Below are 21255 nucleotides of genomic sequence, written 5' to 3' on the forward strand. Positions count from 1 at the left end.
TTACCCTAGTTATTGACACCCTAAGAAGGTTGCTTCTCCATGCTCAGGATTTTTTTTGGTTGGGGGGGGGGGGGGGGGGGGGGGGGGGGGGGTGTGGAGATAAGAGGTCTATATGTGAGGGGGGAGGAAATAGAGATTTTACACCTCCAATTTGCTGATGATACTTGAGAACAATTCAACAAAATTCAAGAAAGCCATTTGTTGCTTAAAATCTTTGAGCAGATCTTAGGATTAAAAATCAACATGTGCTAGAATGGTATAACGAATATCAACATAAGGGAGATGGAAGTTGAGAATTTTAACTTGATTGCAAGTTGTGATTCCCTTTTGTGACCCCTAACCTATTTCGATCTCCCCTTGGAGGGAACCAAAACTCTGAAGCTTTTTGGGATCTTGGGTTGGAAAAGGCGACTAGGGGATTGGAGGGTTGGAAGAGGGCATATTTCTTTTTCAGGGACCGTGCCACCCTTATTACTCTAATATCCCTATTTATTACCCCTCCTTGTTTAGAATCCCCACGAAAGTGGCCAAATTATTAGAGAAGTTGATGTGAGATTTCTTTTGGTCAGGTCCTAGGGGGGTAAGGAGAGAGCATTTGGTCAGCTGGCGTATGGTTAGTAGATTTAAGTTAGAGGGGTGCCATGGCATTGGGAATATGCTATCCAAAAACATCTCCCTTATAGGCAAGTGGCTTTGGAGGTTCCCTTTAGAAGTTGATTCCCTATAGCGTAAGGTGATTAAGAGAAATTAGGGATCAAACGGAATGGGTGGGAGACGAGGAGCAATGACATCATCTTTCATAGGTGTCCTTGGAATTTTTTGTCCAAGTAGCTAGTTAGTTCTTTTCCCTTTATCATTCAAAGTGGGTAATGGCAAAAAAATTCATTTATGGGAGACTGTGGGGTAGGGAGTCTTTTTCGGAGCTCTAGGTTCCTCATTTATTTAAGCTTTCTTTACTACATAATGCTCCCATAAGCTCCTTTAGTTCTTGTGAGGGGGGTTCTTCTTCTTGAGATTTCCATTTCTTTAGGAATCTTAATGATAGAGAGGTCAATTGGCTCCATATCCTTCTTTCTTTGTTGGATTAACATAATCCTTCTATTAGAGAAGATGAGAGTGTAGGAGGGTGATTCTTCAGGCATGTTCACTTCTAAATCTTCTCTCTCACCTTTGGAAACTCTTCACTCTTAACCTTTTTCCATGGAACCATTTTCTTTGGAGGGCTAAGGTGCCTGAAGATTCGGGCTTTTGTGTGGACCATGATCCTAGAAAGGATTTACTCCCATGATTTGTTTCAAAGGAGAAGGCCATATAAGGCTCTCAGTCCTGATGTGCATTATCTGTTGTGAAAGCAGCAAAACAGGTGTCCATCTTTGTGCATTGGAGGGTCGCATTGCAGCTTTGGTACACCCTTTTTCCATTAGCAGGGGTGGAGTGGGTGGCTCAGGGAAGGGTGGGACAGTTGCTTTTAGTTAATTTCAGTGGTTTCGGAAAGAATAGAAATGGTAGAGCTCTTTGTAATGCTGCTGTTTTTGTCATCCTTTGGACCTTGCGAGTTGAGAAGAATGCTAGAATTTTTAAAGTCGATCAACCTGCTAGCAGCTTTTATGGAAAAGAGCAAATTTCCTGCTTCCTTTTGGGTGCACTCCTTAGGTTTCTTTTGGGGACTATCGCTGACCGGCCTCATACGAGACTGGAGGGCAGTACTTTTGTAATGGTTACTTGAATTGTTTTTTTCTGGTTTCTTTGCTGTACTATAGATTTTCTGCTTTTCTATTTCTTTGGGGAGGACTCCTTGTCCTCTATATCATGTACTCTGGTTCTCTATTTTAATATTATTGTCTTCATTTATCCAAAAAACAAATATATATATTTTATAGATTCCAGCAACCCTAGGAGAGAAGAAAACTCCTTGGTTTCCCTATCATTAAGGCTTCTACAAAATTAAAATCCCAAGAAACCTTAGTTTCATGAGCAATGAGAAAAGAATAAATGAGTGCATCTCAACAAAAATAGAAGGCAAGGCAACTGAAAAACACAATTCTCCTATCATAAGATTCTTTGGAAACTGAACCTACAACCATTTCCTACTCTATTTTTGATACAAGGAAAAAAAAAAAAAAAAAAAAAAAAAAGGTACGCACAAAATGAACTTCCATGGGTTTCCATGAGTAACTCTAGCTATAAAATTAGCATTTGGGCTGTTCTACTAACCAATTATACGTTAATAACCCTATGCTATAGAGAATCTGCTTCCAAAGGGAAATGCAATAGCCCCTTACCCACCAAAATAGTGTTCTTAGACATCAACTTAACAAAACCAAAGCCCTCCCTCAGGCATACAAACTACCTCGTAAGACGCAAGATGATCCCTCCTTTCACCAACCCCTGACTTAAAGGAACCTCTTTCAATCCTCTTTATCAATTAGCAACTCCCACTGGAATCTTTAACGAGGTTAAAAAGTACAGAGGAATCGAAGAGAAACACGCTGGATTAAAGTAATATGATCTCCTGTGGAAAAAAGGCATACTCTTCCACCCATCAAGATGTTTAGAGACCTTAGCAAAAAGTACAGCCCAAAAACGCTCAGATTGAGGATTCCCACCTGAACGGACTCCAAATAAGTCAAAGGCCGCTGTAGAATCCAGCAACCCATATGGGGTGCAAACCTAGATGTCACCTCTGGACTCAGACTAATTGCAACTAGGCCACACTTAGCTAAATTAATCTTATGACCAAAGAAACTCAAAAACTTCCGATCGTTTGACAAGAACGAAATGGTATCATTAGCAAACTACGAATGAGAAACATCTTCCTCAACAACGCCCTGAGTGAAACCCTTTCCAATCATCTTTCTCAACAAGTCAAACTACTAAGATAAAAGAGAGGAAACAAGGGATTCGCTTGCCCCACACCCATAGAAGCAGAAAACCAAGTATTAGGCTAACCATTAATAATCACAGAAAAAATAGTAGTGAACGTAAGACAACTCTAGATCCTTTCCTATCAAAGACCCCCTATTCAAAATATACCAACTAACCCTATCATAGACCACCTCAAAGTCCAACTTAAAATTAAACCCTTCTTACTCCTAACATCCTCTGCATCTCATCAACCGCAAGGACAGCATCCAAAATATATCTACCCCCACAAAAGCTGCCTAGGAACGAGAAGCGGTATCTCCCATCGCCACCTTAATCCTCTTAGCCAAGACCTTCTCTATGACCTTACAAACATTGTAATCAAATTAATATGACCAAAATCAGTAACCGTGATGCAGTGGTCTTTGTTTGGAACGTCAGTGATAAAAGGTTGGGTTCATCCATTTGGGAATCACTCCATTGGTGTCAAACTCATGAAATACCTTCATCAAATAACCCTTAAAGTCTTAAACACCCTTAAAGGCCAAGTTAAAACCATGTTGGTCCGGTGGACTTCTGCCTAGCCATGATTAACAATGCCCAGTTAACCTCATACTCCTTGAAGGCCTCTCCAACCAAGGGAACATCTCATTGGGAATGGGGCACCAATCCTGCCCCTCATTGAAAAGATTTCTAAAGTCTCCTCAGCAATAACATTTTCATCCCTAACAAGAGCTCTGCTATTCAATTCCAATTCTTTAATCATAGCCCTCTTGTGTCTGCAGTTAGCTATCCTATAAAAAAACTAGTATTATAGTCCTCCTTCACCCATTTAAGCCTACCCTTATCTCCAACTCATCTCCTCCTTTATTAACAAAGCCTCAAAATAGGAATTCTATTTGACCGCTATTTAAAGTAAGCAATATTAATGAGCTTCATGGCATGTGCTCTTATCACCACAATTTTTGAAATTGAAGGAAAAACAATACTCTAATGTAACAAGTTAATTGCCACTGAATTATCATTCCCCACCATCCCAGTTTCATTCACCATCCCCCTCCTCTCTCTCAAAGAGATAATTTCTATAACTTATTTTGTAATAAAAATGAACATAATTTTACATCATGACATCAAAATTTATATTTGAGATGTGCATTGCATGCCATTAGCTAATAAATATGCGTGCACGCAGACATGTATTCCATTTTTAGCCATTTGAATCATTTATCTTTGAATTCTTATTCAGCTAATGAGTTTGATCTAGACACATTTACTTGCTTAATGATCATGGTGATTTTTCCCCATTATTAAAAATAGTAATTGTTTTTTCCCCCTTTATTGACCAGATTTTGCCTGTTGGAAGGGAATTATTTGCTTGTTTAAGAGCTCTTAAGGATCTAGGTTCATGCTATGAAGGTCGTAGTGCTTTGTTGTCCATTTTCCTGCATATTAAATCCTCTAGTGCTGAGGAACTTGAATCAACAAAGCAGAATCAAAAGGACGAGGATAATAATTTGTTTAGTGAGCATGAGTGGAGAAATAGCCCCCCTTTGCTTTGTTGTTGGATACAATTGTTGAGTACTATTGATTCAGATGATAGTTCGTCATTCAATGCAATTGAAATTGTTGGCGCGTTGTCTTTAGCTGCTTTGAACTTCTGCATGGATGGAAAAAGGTTAGCTTTTTCATTGTTTCCTAATATGGCTTTGGCACGCTACATTTCCTATAATTTTCAATTGACCAATTAAACTGATGTTCACTTATTTTGATCATCTTGAAAACTTAATCTCCAATGTCTATAACATGCATTAGTTCTTTCATTTGAGAACCTTCACATTGGCAGCTTGTCTTTCGCATCCCCCCCATCCTTGTCCCCTATCTATATGCTAGGAGTGGTGCCAGGTTGGGGGGGGGGGGGGGGGGGAATGTGAGGATTGGGGACAGGTGGGTGCAGGCACCCTTATGCACAATTCAAGGTAAGTGATATTGTGCTTGTAATAATGTTGAACGGTCATTTCGTAGTATTGTGGTGTCCGTTGCTCTACATAAAAAGTGCTTTGTACTGAATATTTAAGCAAAAGAACAATAAACTACTGAAGCTTCATGAAATAAAATATTGGTACACCAAGAAATAGCTAAGCCACAAGAAAATTTCACAAAATGAAAAGTTAAATGTATGGGAGGAATAACCGTGATAAATTTGATTCAAATAGTAAGAAATTTTCCTTTGGATGGAGAAGATGGTGCATGAGAAGAATTTTTTGATACGCAAAGTTGATTTTTTAATCATTTGTGTTAGAAATGACTCAACTTGGATGATTTTAGGTCCTATTGTAATCTTTCAACCTATGAAATGGCCAAGGGTGGATGGGCATGGGCAGGAGCCAGAGTAGGGAAACATCTCAATGTGAAAGTTCTCAAGGTTTGGGGTGTCCAATATACCTTTATGAGCTTTTCATTACAAATCTTTGTGATGGCGAGAAATAAAGTCTTTTGTGGAGAAGAGGGCCTACTGGATGCTATATGCTTCATTTAGGAAAAGATTGTGATTTTAATTTATTTGATTTAATTTAATTTTTTTTTATTTTATGCAAATGAATTCTTAATTTTGGGAAACTACTTTATCTATTTATATGCTTTGTAAACCCATTAGTGTTGGCTTTGGATTTTGAAGAACGGGGTTTTGAACTAGAGGTAGGGCATGGTATTAAATAACGGACATTGTTCAGTGTAACTGCCATTACGTAACAGAAAATCAGGCCTCCGATACCGTTACAGGCCACTAATGCAGTGAGCAAGAAATTCGTGGCCATAATGGCCGTTATGAGACCATAACAGCCCGTAATGGGCATTACACTACATTACGGCCCGTAATGGCTGTTACATCACATTACGACTGCTTCATTTTTTGTGTTTGTCTTTGCGTGTCACTGCTTCTTCCCCTTTCATCTCGTTTGTCCAGCTTAGATCTACTGACTGAAGCTTCGAAACCCCAAAAATCAGCTTCAATTTGTTGTTTGAAGCTGTGGTCCACAGGTCGGCTGAGTCGGCTCTTCAATCTGTGGAGATTTTCACGATTTGTCAGCAAAATTGATGTTATTTGGCAAATTTTAGTGTAGATTCTACGAGGAAATATTGAAATCAAGAACAAATTTGAGGATTTGGAGGCTTGCGGTTCAAACTCACTCCATTCGGTAGGTTTGGCCACTGTCGGGAGTTGAGTATGCCCTCTTCCAGACTCCAGTCTTCCCTTTTTTTTTTTTCTTTCTTTTAATTATTTCTTTTAATTTGAAGCAGCAAAGGCTACTCCAGCCTAATACAGTGCTACACAGCCTACACTATAGCCTACTAAATTACTAATAAATTAGTAATTTATTTTATTTTATATATAGATTTTTTAAATCTTTGCTCAAGCAACAAATTAGGAAAAATGACCCGATGCATATTCATGCTAGACAAATCTGATTGAATAGCTTCAAGTTTGTTGAAAATAATACACGTTATAACCCTTGAGAAATATTGAAATGCACTTGGCTCTCCTTTGTATAATGGTATGAGATTTAAAGAAGCGGCAGCACACTTAGCGGTTGATAATGTAGAAATGAAGATTTTTATTGTTAAGAATGGGCAGCTGTAAAGTTCATGGATGAATGCATATTTCGTGTTAAAAATGGGCCTCTATTAGGCAAAACACAGTGTGTTGAATCATTTGGGGGAATAACTAGTGACAAAATTATGATCTGCTATAGAGGCTCTTGGGAAGAGTTCTAGAAAAACATAGAAGTAAATGATATTGTAAATCGCCACTGTCTGCAATTCCAGATTGGTTATCCTGGTTTTAAATTGAGCCGTCTGTCAACGGAACAGCAAACAGCAAAAGCCTTGCAGTCCACACTTCTTTCCTTATTTCAGCCCCCAATTATTTCCCACAATTATTTCTTTATTTCTCCACTCATTATTGTGTACAGTTAGCATATATTTTTGACAGATTATAGTTTACATGTATAGGACTAGAATCATGCTGGAACTTATTTGCTTTCCATGTATAGCATTCTTGTAAAGTCTATAATATACAGAACTCAAGGCCAAACCATTCGGCCATTAACAAAATACTTTGACATGGTATCAGAGCCAGCCGACTGCGAATTTTTTCCCCTCGAATTTTTTTGTCATCTCAGTTTCGGAGGTGTCTCGTTTCTGTGGCATGGGTCTATTCTCTTCTGGATTTTTTGGTTCTCTGTTTTTTTCAGTGTTTCTGTGATTGCGTGGCTGTTGAAACAGCTTTTTGTTGCTGTTCCGGTGCTTTTCTATCCTTGTGATTTTCGGCACAGCAGGTTTCTTGGTTCTCGATTTATTTTTAGTGTAGGCAGGTTGATCAGAACAGCTTTATGTTGCCTTTTCTGGTGCTTCTCCGTCCTTGTGATTCTCAGCATGGCAGGTCTCTTGCTTCACGATTTATGTTTTAGTGCAGGCAGGTTTATCTTGGTTTTCGTTGTTCCTGCGTTGATTTATTTCTGGGCTTCTCAATTTTCTGTTAGTATTTTTCTTTCGGCACTCTGTTTTTTTTTGGGCTTCTTGATTTTCTCCTTTATCTAGCATGGACTCCGCACCTGTGTGTGCCAAGTTTACAGGCAACAATTATTCTATGTGGGCTTTTCAATTTGAATTTTTCCTCAAGGGAAAAGATCTTTGGGGTCATATTGATGCCACGGATTGTGCACCCAATCCTGATAAATCCAAGGATTTCAGCACTTTGTCCTTCATGGGCTGTGCTTGATGCTCAGATTATGTCTTGGCTTCTTGGCTCCATTGAGCCACATATTGTCCCCAATTTGCAACCTTATCGCACCTCTCAATCCATGTGGACTTACTTAAAAACATTATATCATCATGATAACGGTGCCCATCGTTTTTAGTTAGAGCATGCGATTGCCATGTTTCAACATGACAATCGTTTCATCCAAGACTATTGGGCGTTTTTGACTCTTTGGAACGAATATTCTGATTTGGTTACTGTGGATGTTCTTGTTGCCAATCTTTCCATTATTCAACGTCTTCATGAGACTAGTCGTCATGATCAATTACATATGAAACTCTGCCCCGAGTATGAATTTGTTCGCTCTTCTCTGCTGAATCGCTCTCATGTTCCTTCTCTTGATGTTTGTTTTGATGAGTTACTTCGTGAATTACAACGACTTAGTACTCAAGTTACTCTGGCACAATCTTATGGTAGTTCAGGGTCCGTCCCTATGGCTTATGCTGCTCAACGACGAGGACTGCCTGCGCTTTGTAGCACCTTGCAATGTTTTTGTTGCAAAGAATTTGGGCATACCGTTGCTAATTGTTCCAAGAAATGCTACTGTTATTGCAAGAAGAATGGTCACAATATCAAAGACTGTCGTATCCGCCCTCAAAATCGTCAGGCCCAGGCATTTCAGACTTCTGTTATTGTACCCCCCCCCCCCCCACAGTGACTTTTGCAGCCCTTGGCTCTTCTTCAGGTGACTCCTCTGTTCCTGCACCTCCTACAGCAAATTACCGCACACCCGAAATGATGCAACAGATGCTAATTTTGGCATTATCAGCAATGGGGCTCCAAGGTAACAATTCTACTAAACTCTGATACGTGGACTCGGGTGTCTCTAATCATATGACGAATAATCCCACTATTCTGTGTCATGCTCGGCCCTACGCCAGTCGATCTGCTATTTAGACTGCCAATGGCACTTCTTTGCCAATAGCTACTGTCGGAGCCTCTTCTAAGTGCACTCATTTGTTTCTTGCTCCTCAGCTTTCCACGAATCTTATTTCTGTTGGTCAATTAGTTGATAACAATTGTGCTGTTAATTTTTATGGTGATGGTTGTGTTGTGTAGGACTAGGTAACGGGGGAGTTGATCGCGAAGGGACCTATAGTGGGGCGCTTGTTTCCACTACGTTTGCCTGTTCCAGCACTTTCTCCAGTTTCCTCTATTAAGTTTTTTTTGCTTGTAATAATGTTTCAGATCTTAGCATGATTGGTAATTTGAAAAGTCCAATGCTCCATTTGATCAAGGATTTTATTTGAGGAAGGGAAAGGAAAATAAGAAGGAAGTTCTTCCAATATGTTAGATGTCATCAATAAAATGTATGACGGATTCCTTTTGTCTCTCTCTTGTGATGAACTCCCTCGCTGAAACTCTCCATCGGAATTCACATCCTTCTTCTTTAATTGCATTTATGCTTGTAACAACACTCAATGCTAAATCAGCATCCTTTATCGAAGATCCTCAATCCAGAACCTTACACTGTTGTCTTTCGCCCTCTCATACTGCTTGGATGGAGAAATTACTAGTAAAAGGGACCATTCTAAGGATCCATCGTAGGGCATCAAGATTGAAGACATTTTGGGAAGCAATGCTGGGGAAAGTAGAGAAAAGTAACATAATGAACCCACATAAAAAATTTTTGTGCCTCAAGTGTGGCTCCATGAATGTGGTAGAGAGTATAGGTACAAGGAACAATTAGTCTTCTCAAGATTGGAATCTTTCTCTCGCCAACCACAAATTCTATTGAGATGGGAGAAATTTGGGGAAAGGAAGTTTTCGTTGCAAAGGGAGTCGAAAAGGAGGACTTCCTTATGTAGTTTAAGTTACAAATTCAAATTTTGCATCCACTAGAGATATACTTGGTCCTCATGTCTTTAGGCCCAATGTTGGGTGGGCCTAGAACAAAAAGACAAGCTAGCTTAATGTTAAAGCGAGTTTTAAGGAAACACTAAAGAAAGGATGGATGAAGCACGGTGATCAATTGAAAGATGCCGATAGCCCAAATGGCTATAATGAGTCACTTGTATAGAGGATTCCTAAATCTAAAGTAGTTGCTTCACCTAGGGTTCAAACCACTAGAGCCCTAACAAAGTAGGCAAAGCAGGAGAAGCCCATTTGTAATCTAGGAGAATATTTCCCAAATTGTAGGATGCAGGCAAGTTTTGAGAAGATTTGAGCTCTCGTAGGTAGGAGATTCGCATTTTCCAAGCATGGTTCAAAATGGCAGTTGCAAGTAACGTCGCATAATGGTTGCGGGACACGGGTGTTACGTAACGGGAAGCGATCGTAACGGTCATGAATTTGTTTATTGCATGCACAACCATGCCAAAATTGAACAATAAGCATGAAATCCATTAATACATGATTTTTTATGAATTTTGACTGCTTTTATTCAAACTAAAAATGCTTTTTAATAGGCATTATGATTTTTATATTAATTTTAGTGCGTTTTTTTACAAAAAAGAGTCATTTTTTAGTAGTTTGCACTACTCTAATGAGTAAAAAATGTAGAAATGTAATTAAAATGAAGAATCAATTAATTAGAGACCTAAAATTATTAAAAATGAGTCAATACTCAATATATACATACATGAATTTGAAAAAATTGATCGGTATCAATAGTCCAATACATAAGTACAATATTACAACATAGCACATGTCACCACCAAAATGAATGACGTGGAGGGTCTTCATAATCTTCATTTCTATCTTGAGATTGGGATTGGGAATTATCTCCCCACCCTTGTGGAAATATATAGCAAAATAAACCCATGTTCACATTATTTCATTGTTGCTCCTGAAAATCTACTGGTGGTGAAAATCCAACTGATATAGGAGGTGCATAATCTCCTCCTTTACCATATTCTGAAAAATATCCATAAGTTGGGGCTGGGGCTAACTCTGGATAGTGTATAGAATAAGACTCACTATATCTTGACCCCCTAGGATATGGATGAGACACATAATATGGAATCATAGTGTTGAGGTGGTGGGTATGCTTGATGAGATCCATATGATTGTGATGATGAATCATTTAAACCAAAGTCTCTAAAACTACGAACCACACCATATGAATCTTCAATAGAATCACACTCTCGATGTTGGCGACTTCTTCCACTTTGTGCACCATGACAACCACTAGGGTCACCACTAGCAGCACTCCTCCTCCTGGGTTGTGAAGTTTGGTACTCTGGAGAAATACCCAAGTCATAATTGTCGGGTATATCATGTAATCCATAACGACTAGGAGGATATGTATTGTAGAGAATGAGAATGAGTCAATTGTATATTCAATTGTGTATTCTTTATATACTCGGGTGCCTATTTAACATGTACACAGAGAATAAAATATGGAAAAACAGAAGTGGACACAACTTGCAGTTGAGATGTGTAGTTTAGCTTCGGTGGAGGGTCTTAATTTATAGCCTTTGGCTTGTGGCTAGATTTCATGGTAGGTGGCAGTGGCTCACCCACCATGGTTGGTGGCGGTGGCTCACCTACCATGGTAGGTGGCAGTCATTCACCAACCATGGTTGTTGTTCACACTGTAGGGATTTCTACACTCCCCCGCAAGTTGGATCATAGATGTTGATCATATCCAACTTGCCAATGAAATCCTCAAAGAGTTGTCGAGGTAGTCCCTTGGTGAATGTGTTTGCAATCTGCTCCTTAGTAAGGACATATGTCATGAAAATAGTTCTTTCTTCCACCTTCTCTTTAATGAAGTGTCTGTCAACTTCCACATGTTTGGTTCTGTCATGCTGGACAGGGTTGAGAGAGATACTGATAGCTGCCTTTTTATCACAGTAGCTTGGTAGGTAACTCTAACTCAGCATGTAGTTCTAATATCCTCTACAGCCATAATCCTTCACATATTCCCTGAGCAACAGCTCTGAATTCTGCCTCTGCACTGCTCCTTGCTACAACATTTTGTTTCTTGCTTCTCCAAGTGACCAGATTTCCCCATTCAAAGGTGCAGTATCCAGTCATGGATCTTCTATCCTCTGTAGAACCAGCCCAATTAGCATCAATGAATATTGCCACTTCCTTTTGTTCACTTCGCTTGAACAATAAGCCTTTCCCTGGAGATCCCTTTAGATATCTTAGGATCTTGAAGGCTGCTTCCTGGTGTGCTTCTTTTGGAGATTGCATATGCTTACTTGCTACACTTACTATGAAAGCTATGTCTGGTCTGGTATGTGACAGGTAGATTAGTTTGCCGTCTAATCTTTGATATTTCTCCCTATCTACTGGCTTCCCAACATCTTCTGTTCTTTTTTCAACTTCAATAGGTGTGTCGCTTGGTTTGCAACCTAGCATGCCTGTTTCGATCAGGAGATCAAGGGTGCATTTTCGTTGTGAAACACTAATTCCCTTCTTTGATCTAGCTACCTCCATCCCTAGAAAGTATCGCATTTGCCCCAAATCCTTCACTTTGAATTCTATGGCTAAAACTTTCTTCAATCTTCCCATTTCCTCAATGTCATCTCTGGTGAGGATAATGTCATCTACATACACAATCAAAATAGTCTTCTTCCCATTTTTTTGTTTGAAAAACATAGTATGGTCAGACTGTCCTTGGCAGTATCTCCGTCCTTTTATCATCTTTGTAAATCTATCGAACCATGCCTTAGGAGATTGTTTGAGTCCATACAAGGACTTTCTTAATTTACAAACTTTGTTTTCCTCTCCCCTTTTACTAAATCCAGGGGGTAATGTCATGTACACTTCTTCTAGCTCACCATTTAGGAATGCATTTTTTATGTCGAGTTGTTGAAGTGGCCAGTCTAGATTGGCTGCCAGGGATAGGAGCGCTCGGATAGTGTTCAACTTTGCCACAGGTGCAAAGGGTTCTGTGTAATCGATGCCATAGGTCTGAGTAAATCCTTTTGCAATCAACTAGGCCTTGTATCTTTCAACTGTCCCATCTGTTCGGTATTTTATAGTGAAGACCCATTTGCGGCCTATTGGTCTCTTTCCCCATGGCAAATTCATAACCTCCCATGTTCCATTCTTTTCCAATGCCCTTATCTCCTTCATTACAACCTCTCTCCATTCCGGAATTTCAAGTGCCTCCTTAATGTTCTTTGGAATTTTGACCATGTCAATGTTAAAGGCATGGTATCCCGTGGACAAAGTATTATAGGACCCAAATTTTTCAATTGGATGAAGGGTACATGAACAAGGATGTTTTCTGAGAGCAATGGGCAAATCAATATCATCAGATTTATTAGGAATAGGTTCTATTACCTGTTCTGATTTGTTGGGAGGTTCTTGGTTGGGCTCTTGGTTGCTCGGAGTTGCCACCAGTTCTGACTCTCTTGGTGCTTCGGGTATGAGTTTTTCATTACCACTTGGCTTCGGCTTTCGTGAGTAGACTAGTGTCTCCTTGTTATTCTATTGTTCTATCTCTCCCCCTGAGTTTAAGTTTCCTTCTATGACTGGAAAGGAAGTGGAGGAGGATGGTAGATTGGTAAGAGGAAAGTCTAGGAAAAACATTTCACCATTGGAATTATTCCTAGTATGAGATTCACTCACATTCTCCCCCTGAATAGAAGACTTGGGATAGAATAGAGTGGTCTCGAAAAAGGTGACATTAAGGCTGATAAAGAGATGACGAGAAATAGGGTCATAGCACTTGTAACCTTTTTGGGATGGAGAATACCCAAGGAAGACACACTTGGTGGCCCCAGGATCCAGCTTGGTGCGTTGGTGAGGATGGACATGCACAAAGGCAATGCAGCCAAATAAATGAAGAGGGAGATCGGAGTCCAGCCGTGAGGTAGGGAAAAATTTGAGAAGAGTGTCAAGGGGTGTAGCATAGAACATAACACAATTGGGCATTCTATTGATAAGGTAAGTGGCTGTTAGAATAACATCACCCCAAAACATTGTAGGCATGTGGGTAGTAAGCATTAAGGCTCGTGCTACCTCAAGAATGTCTCTTTTTGCGTTCGGCAACCCCATTTTGTTGAGGGGTGTCAACGCATGAGCTTTGATGAATTATCCCTTTTTCTTGAAGGAAGAGACCCAAGGTGTGGTTGAAATATTCCGTGCCATTGTCAATATGCAAGATTTGAATCTTGGTGTGAAATTGTGTTTGGACCATGGCATAAACGTTAATAAGCACCAAACGTACTTCAAAATTATCTTTTAACAAGTAGACCCAACAAGTACGAGTGTAATCATCAATGAATGTCACAAAACCATTTTGTCTGAATGCGATTAGAAATCAGGTACGGTCCCCATACATCGATATGAATGATTGTGAAAGGTTTTGTGGGTTTGTATTTGGATTTTGGGAATGAAGTTCTTCGGTGTTTTGCGAGTTCACACACTTCACATTGAACATCAAGAGACATTTTATTCGAACATAGCGAAGGAAATAAATGACACATGTACTAAACATTGGGGTGACCCAATTGAGAATGCCATAACATTAGGTCACTATTCTTAGGGATAGAGACAAAATTACTTTGACACTGATCACTCATTTTGGCTTCCTCAAAGTAGTAGATTCCCTTATGCTCCTTAGCATTGCTAATCGTCGTCCCCGATGACAGGTCCTGAAAAACACAATGGGATGAAATAAAGTTAGCAGAGCAATTGGAGTGTTTAGTGAGTTGGCTGACAGAAAAAAGATTACAAGATAATTTTGGAACATGAAGAATAGACTCCAAAGTGATCGAGTCAGAAATCTGAATACTCCCTTTGCCAGCAACAGGAGCAAGAAATTTGTTAGCAATTTTGACTCTTAGGTTACCAACACATGGGGTATATGATAAGAAAAGGTGATAGGAGTCTGTCATATGGTCAGAGGCTCTAGAATCTATAATCCAAGGTGTATGGTTACTAAAGGTGTATAGGGCTTGTGAGAAATTACCTATGTGTGCCAAATTACCAGATGAAGTACTTTTTGGTGACTGACTCGAGGCTTGGAGAGCAAATAGCATCTCCATGATTTTCTGTAGTTGGTCATGGCTGGAGGTGCTGCTGCTGCCACTGCCAGAATGGTTGCTCACCACTTGTTGCCTCTTGGGTTTAGTCTCGGAACAAGCTTGATAGCCTTTGGTTTTGGTGCTCTGCTGTGGTTTCCAATCAGCTGGCTTGCCATGAATCTCCTAACAATTATCCTTGGAATGGCCAAGCTTTCGGCAATGTTCACACCAGAGGCGGCCCTTTGGTTGCTAGGTATTTGGCCCACTATAGGTCCCATAGGATACAAATGTTGAGCCCTTTGGTATCGTGGTTGTAGCTTTCTTCAACATGACTTTGCACCTTGCCTCTTCATGCCTCACTTCAGCAAACACTTCTCGAGTGGATGATAGAGGTCTGCGGCTGAGAATCCTTCCTCGTACATCATCTAAATCTCGATTAAGGCCTGCAAGGAACTCAAAAACTCTCTCATTTTCCAATCTCTTCTTGAACAACGCTTTGTCCTCAGCACAGCACCATTCTTCTTCGCTGCTTAAGTCCAGTTCTTGCCATAGTGCCAGCCTCTCCATGTAATAGTCTGTCACCTCGCTCTCGCCTTGTTTCATCTGCCATGGGCATGTCTTAAGTTCAAAGACTTGGGAAGCATTCTCCTCATCGGAGTAGGTTTCTCGGATTGCATCCCACACCTCTTTTGTTGTGGGCAGGAACATATATGTTTTCCTGATAGTTGGCTTCATGGAGTTGATAAGCCATGAGGTAATCAAGGAATTCTCCCATCTCCATTGTTGGAGTGCCACGACATTTGTTGAATCAGGTTTCTTTGAGTTGTCGGTAAGATACCCGAGCTTTCCTCTGTTGTCGACTGCAAGTTTCACGGACTGGACCCATTCTTGAAAATTCTTCCCGTTGAGTTTTTCTGCCAATAGTTGGACAGAAGAGGCATCTAGTCCATTTGAACTGATGATGGCAGTGGTTCGACTTGTTTGAGTTTTCAAGGTTGTTGACTCTCGACTGTTGATGGAGTTGTCCCCCATAGTTAGCTTGGTTTAGGAAAAAACCAACTCTGATACCATGTAGAGAATGAGAATGAATCAATTGTATATTCAATTGTGTATTCTTTACATACTCCAATTTAACATGTACAAAGAGGATAAAATATGGAAAAATAGAAGATGACACAACTTATAGTTGAGATGTGTAGTTTAGCTTCGGTGGAGGGTCTCAATTTATAGCCTCTGGCTTGTGGCAAGATCTCATGGTAGGTGGGTTGGCTCACCCACCATGGTAGGTGGCGGTGGCTCACCGACCATGGTAGGTGGCGATGGCTCACCTACCATGGTAGGTGGTCGTCATACACCAATTGTGGCCGTTGTTCACATTGTGTTGGCTGTCATTCACCAATTGTGGCCGTCGTTCACATTGTAAGGATTTCTACATCTATCCCCTACAAATGATGTCCCTGTGTCATACCCATAATCATATTTTGCACCGCCACCACTACCATCACCCCCAGCCCCAGTCCCAACACCACTAGGTCCACTACCACCATTATCATCACTTGGTGGGCTCAAACCAAAATTATCATCAATTTGTGTACGATCAAGACTTGAACTTGAATCATGCACATTTATTGGTGGTTGATCACCCCCTTTTGCAGTACCACCAACCTCTTCATCTAACCAATTTGAGTTGTCCTGATCGTTGAATAATGGTGCCTCTCTCTCCTGTAACCATGGACTCAAAGGATCATCTTCTTCGAAAATATAGTCCAAGTTGATATGGTTAAAAGTATCTTCAATGTCAAGTTGACTTATTCTCATTGTATTACTTAACTTTATCCTCATGTTGTAATGCACAAAATCAAGTTTTTGTAATCTCATGTACTTTAGTCTATTTCTTGTTTTCGTACGGATGAGGCTAAAGGGGCTCCAATTACGCTCACAAGTCGAAGCTGATGTGGTCTGACTAAGAACTTTGATTGCTATTTTTTGTAGCTCAGAAGCACACATGCCATAATGAATCCACCATTTAGCTGCATAAATAATTGAAGAAAAACATATGTCAATATAGTATATTTTTGAAAAGTCAAATTTGAACATAAAAATGACAATAGATTACTTCATCCATTATTTAGCTACATGTACCAAGATTTGTTTGTTTCACTGCCCTTTGAGCCAATGGAGTTCCAAATATCTCCTACCTATCCGGATATAGCAACAACTAAAAAACGAGGATTGTGAAGTATAATTAGTTAATTTTATATATATATATATATATATATATATATATATTATAGAAAGTATGACATAATACTAAAATAATTCATTATTCAACGGAACCAATACTTACTTGATTAATAGCCCGAATTTGAGTATCTATATTGGGTACCAGCTTGGTTATCACTTTTTTAACCCCATCCATAACCTCTCTAGCAACTTCAAAAGAGGGTGGGGCACCATAAAGAAATTGGGGGTTCAAAAAATATCCTAAAATAAATTTACAAATATATTAATCGATAATAGTGTTTTAACTTTTAATGCAACTACACATGATTTAAAAGTTGAAATAATAAGAAATTTTATTTTATTTACACTTACCAGCTGCATGTAAGCCTTGGTGCAATTGAAAACACTACTGATTATAAATAACTTTCCAATAATCTTTGTAGAATTGGCACACTTTTTGAATTGCCAACTTTGCCCTATCAAGTGCCTCGTACATGAAACCCATAGTTGGTTTTTCATCACCATCAACCAATTTAAGAACTTTCACTAAGGGTTCCTATACTTTAATTATATTGGAGGTCTTTTGGCAAAACTTTTTCCTTAAGATAATCATCTTCGCATCATATGTTGGGCCAGATTTTGGCATCCCAAACCTTGAGTTTTTTCAAGCATCTGATGTGAACATTTCCCCCAATGCTTATTTATGCGTAACAATGATCTCCAAAGCAATAAAGTTGGTATCAAATCATGATGGCAAGATGAAGCAATTCTCTATTATTTTTTATTTTTTTCGTGAAATTCATTGTCCACGTGTGGTTGTAAATAAAAGACTTCACATTACTTTTCTTATAAATGTCTTCAAGAATAAGGTCTATGTAATGAACTGCACATGCTGTTTGGTAGGGATTGGCCCTCTTTTGCATAAATAATTTACCTCCCGCCTTCATTGCAGCTTCATTATCAGTTACTACTTGAACAACATTTTCCTATCCAATTTCTTCAATCATCTCGTCCATTAATCTGAAATGAAATTATAAATTTCACAATTACTACTACTTAGTTAAAAATATACAAGTCATCAAGTGGCTGAAGTCAACAATCAAAATTAGAAAATTACTTGAAATAATATTCAACTGTTCGACTTGGCACATCAGAGGCATCAACTAACTTGTGGAAAACAGTGCCTCTATTGCAATAAACTAAAAAGTTTATTATGTTTTTTCGTTTGCGCCCTAACCAACTATCATACATAATTGTTACACCTCTCTCCTTCCAAATACCAGCAAAAGAAGATATATAATTTTTTATTTCCTGATACTGTTGCTCTAAATATATTTCAGTGACCTCATAGGGTGATGGGCTCTTTGCCCCTTTCCAACCTCTGCAGCAACATCAAGCATCAGCTGCATAAATAGAGAGTCAACTACATTCGCAGGAATTCGATTATAAATTAGGAGTTTGCCCATTGCTTTTCCTAGTTTTCTTCGTAAACCCTTTAAAATTTTGATATTTATTTTTGGTTGCTTGGCACTCTTTACTTCTTTCTTAATCTAGCTTTAGGGGCGTTAGGGTTAATTTATTGTTTTCCATTGCCTTCAGCTTCTCAAACACTTTGTGACTAAGCTCTACCAAAACCACCGGCACTGCCACTACCAAAGTCATCACCCTATTCATAATAATTACCACTTCCACCGGTTCTTGCCCTAAATCTTTGCCTCTCTTCCCATTCTTATTGTGCTCGTATGCTTTCTTGTCAAGCAAATCTCATTGTTTCCTCATCTAAATCTTCTTCATCGCTCAAATTTTCAAAATCTCCTCTAATTTGAGCTTCTACTTCCTTTTGGCTTTTTCGTTTGTCTTTCTTCTTCTTTGCATATTGTTGTAAATGTTTCATCATTTCTTCTCGCGCCTGCGTGGTTACATTTGGACACACAGACTTGTTTCAATTGTGTAATTTTCCTCCTTTAGACAACAAGTCTACTACCTTCCACTAAAATAGCAAAATGCCAACCAATGCCTTCACAAGGTAGCTCTTCACTTCCTTTTTTATCATGCAGCATCTTGGTGCTTGATTAGATTTCAACAAATCCATCGTAAAGATTCAAAATCAACAAACAAAAAAGTAAGTGAACCTCGGGACCAAATTGGTTATTGGGCAGTAAAAATTGTAACAGGCGTACCTGAAGCTATTCCTGTAATAGGATCGCATTTAGTAGAGTTATTATGCGGAAGTGCTATTCTACACAAGTAAAAATAAAAAATTATGGTCCTTATACAATAAATTAAGAATAAAATGGTACATAATTAATTAATTAGTTAATTACATAACAATATTACATAAATGATGGATTAAATTTAAACTTTAAGTTGCTAACTATTAAAAATTTTAGTTGATTTATACATAAATAATACAATCATTTATATTACAATTCACAATTTAACAAAATAAATATAGAATTTTAGTTCTTACAATTTAATTATTTAAAAGGTAGTGTACTTGAGTCACTTGACTGATTCTGTAGAAATTAGAATTTATTATAAATTGTAGGTCTAATATTAAATTATTAATTGTCACGGTATTTAAAAAATAAATATGTAGAATATTAAATAATAATTTTTTACTAAAATATTAATTATAAATCTGTACTCTAGGTAACTATATAGATTTTATATTTAATAGTAATTTTTATTTTAATTAATAAATTTTACTTATATAGGTATTTACAAATTTACATACATAAAATAAAATAAAAGCAATTAAATAATAAGTATAAACTTAAAATTATAAAATAAGCTAAATTATTATTTATAATAAATTAGTAATTTAGTAATAAGTAGGCTACACAATAGCCTACACTATTTAATTGTATAGTCTGTATTAGCCATTACGTGGAGGTGTGGATCCTTGCTTGCTGCTGCTTGAAATAATATTAAAAAGGAAAAAAGGAGGACTAGATGAATTGATGAAGTTAGAAGAAGACATACCCACTCCCGATAGTGGCCGAAGCTGCGAATGGAGGGAGTTTGAGCTGCAAGCCTCCAAATCCTCAAATCGAAGATTACTTTTGGAGCTGCGATTCTGTGAATGGGGCCAACCTGCAGAGCACAGCTGCACAGCTTCAAGCGACAAATCGAAGCTGGTTTTTGGGATTTTGAAGCTTCAAATCCATAGATCTAAGTTGGACGAAGGAGTCGAAGATGGGAAGAGAGAACTCAGCCGACCTGCGAAGCAACTTCAAAGTTCAAACAACAAATCGAAGGCTTCAAAGCTGCTTTTTGATTATTTGGAGGCTTCAGATCAGTAGATCGAAGCTAGAGCCGCTAGACGATGGAGATGAAGAGGGAAGAAGCACTGAAGCGGCAACACGCAAAGAGAAACACGCAAAATGGAGCAGGCTCGAGGAGATAAGGTAAGGTGGCGTGGGCTGTCGGCAGCCATAAAGTGGTGTAACGGCTGTTCCGGGCTATAACATAAGTGTAACGGCCGTTACACATGTGAATTTTCTACTCACCGCATTAGCGGCCTGTAATGGTATCGGCGGCCTAATTTTCCGTTACATAACGGCTGTTATTTAATACCATGTTGCTAGGCCAAAATTTGAATCAGTTAGTAAAGGAGGGTGAATTCAACTTGGCGGCTGGAGAACAACTAAAGACAGAAGGAAGCAAATTGTGGAGTCTAAAGGTGACATACATGCTCTTTTGGCTTTGGAGATGAGGAAAAACAAGTCTTAATACTCTTAACAAATATGAGAATGAAGGGTTATTGATTAAGCATTTATAGAGGAATGGTGGTGTGTTGGAGGGTGATTGGGAGGAAGGTTATGAGATAAAGGATGCATTTCCTGAAGAGGCTGTGGAATTTGACAAAGGAGACAGTTACTGCCCATTCTCCAATATTTGTTGTTCAATCATCTTCCTATATTTACATTGTCCCTAGCTCTGACCCAATTTCAGTTACAATGGACCTTGTGAACCACCAACCAAAGGCCCACTAATTAAGCAATGCTCTTCCGAAAGTGCTCTCCCATATTTGATGTTGTTTTGTAGAAACCTAATGTTACTATTGTTCCATAGCGTGTTAATCAATAGGGAGTCTTCCGAATTGTGGACCTTTTAGAGGATAAGAGGGATAATCAAGATGCTTAAGATCTTTTGGACAAGTTGGCTTGGTCTTTTTTGAATCTTAGTGGTGAGTGAAATGTTTTTTAAATGGCTTAATTATGGCATGCCTTGAGGCCTACCTCAAGACAAGGCATGTCGAAAATGCCTTGATGCTTAGTATAAATACAAATTCCTTGAAAGGCCAATGCATTACATGCCGAGGCTTACACATTGGTATAAAATGTACGGCATTTAATTGAGGCTTATGCATATTGGGTTTGTGAACTTCAAGTTAGATTTTGCTAGAAAATTTTAATTGCA

The 21255-nt window shown here is 38.8% G+C and overlaps 1 protein-coding gene across 4 annotated transcripts in view; it reads left to right on the forward strand.

The window, feature by feature from the left end:
* The window catches only part of LOC131154218 (protein virilizer homolog), a 142700-nt gene that overhangs the window by 85349 nt on the left and 36096 nt on the right, over window positions 1-21255 (forward strand). For all 4 annotated transcript variants that reach the window (XR_009136390.1, XR_009136389.1, XM_058106838.1 and 1 more), the window contains one exon: window positions 4209-4537. Coding sequence is in view for 2 of the 4 variants with exons in the window: in XM_058106838.1 (XP_057962821.1) it covers window positions 4209-4537 (329 nt within the window). In the remaining 2 variants the exon portion in view is untranslated. The remainder of the gene's footprint in view (window positions 1-4208; window positions 4538-21255) is intronic.

The sequence above is a fragment of the Malania oleifera genome, chromosome 4, assembly GCF_029873635.1.
Source record: "Malania oleifera isolate guangnan ecotype guangnan chromosome 4, ASM2987363v1, whole genome shotgun sequence".
NCBI lineage: Eukaryota > Viridiplantae > Streptophyta > Magnoliopsida > Santalales > Ximeniaceae > Malania > Malania oleifera.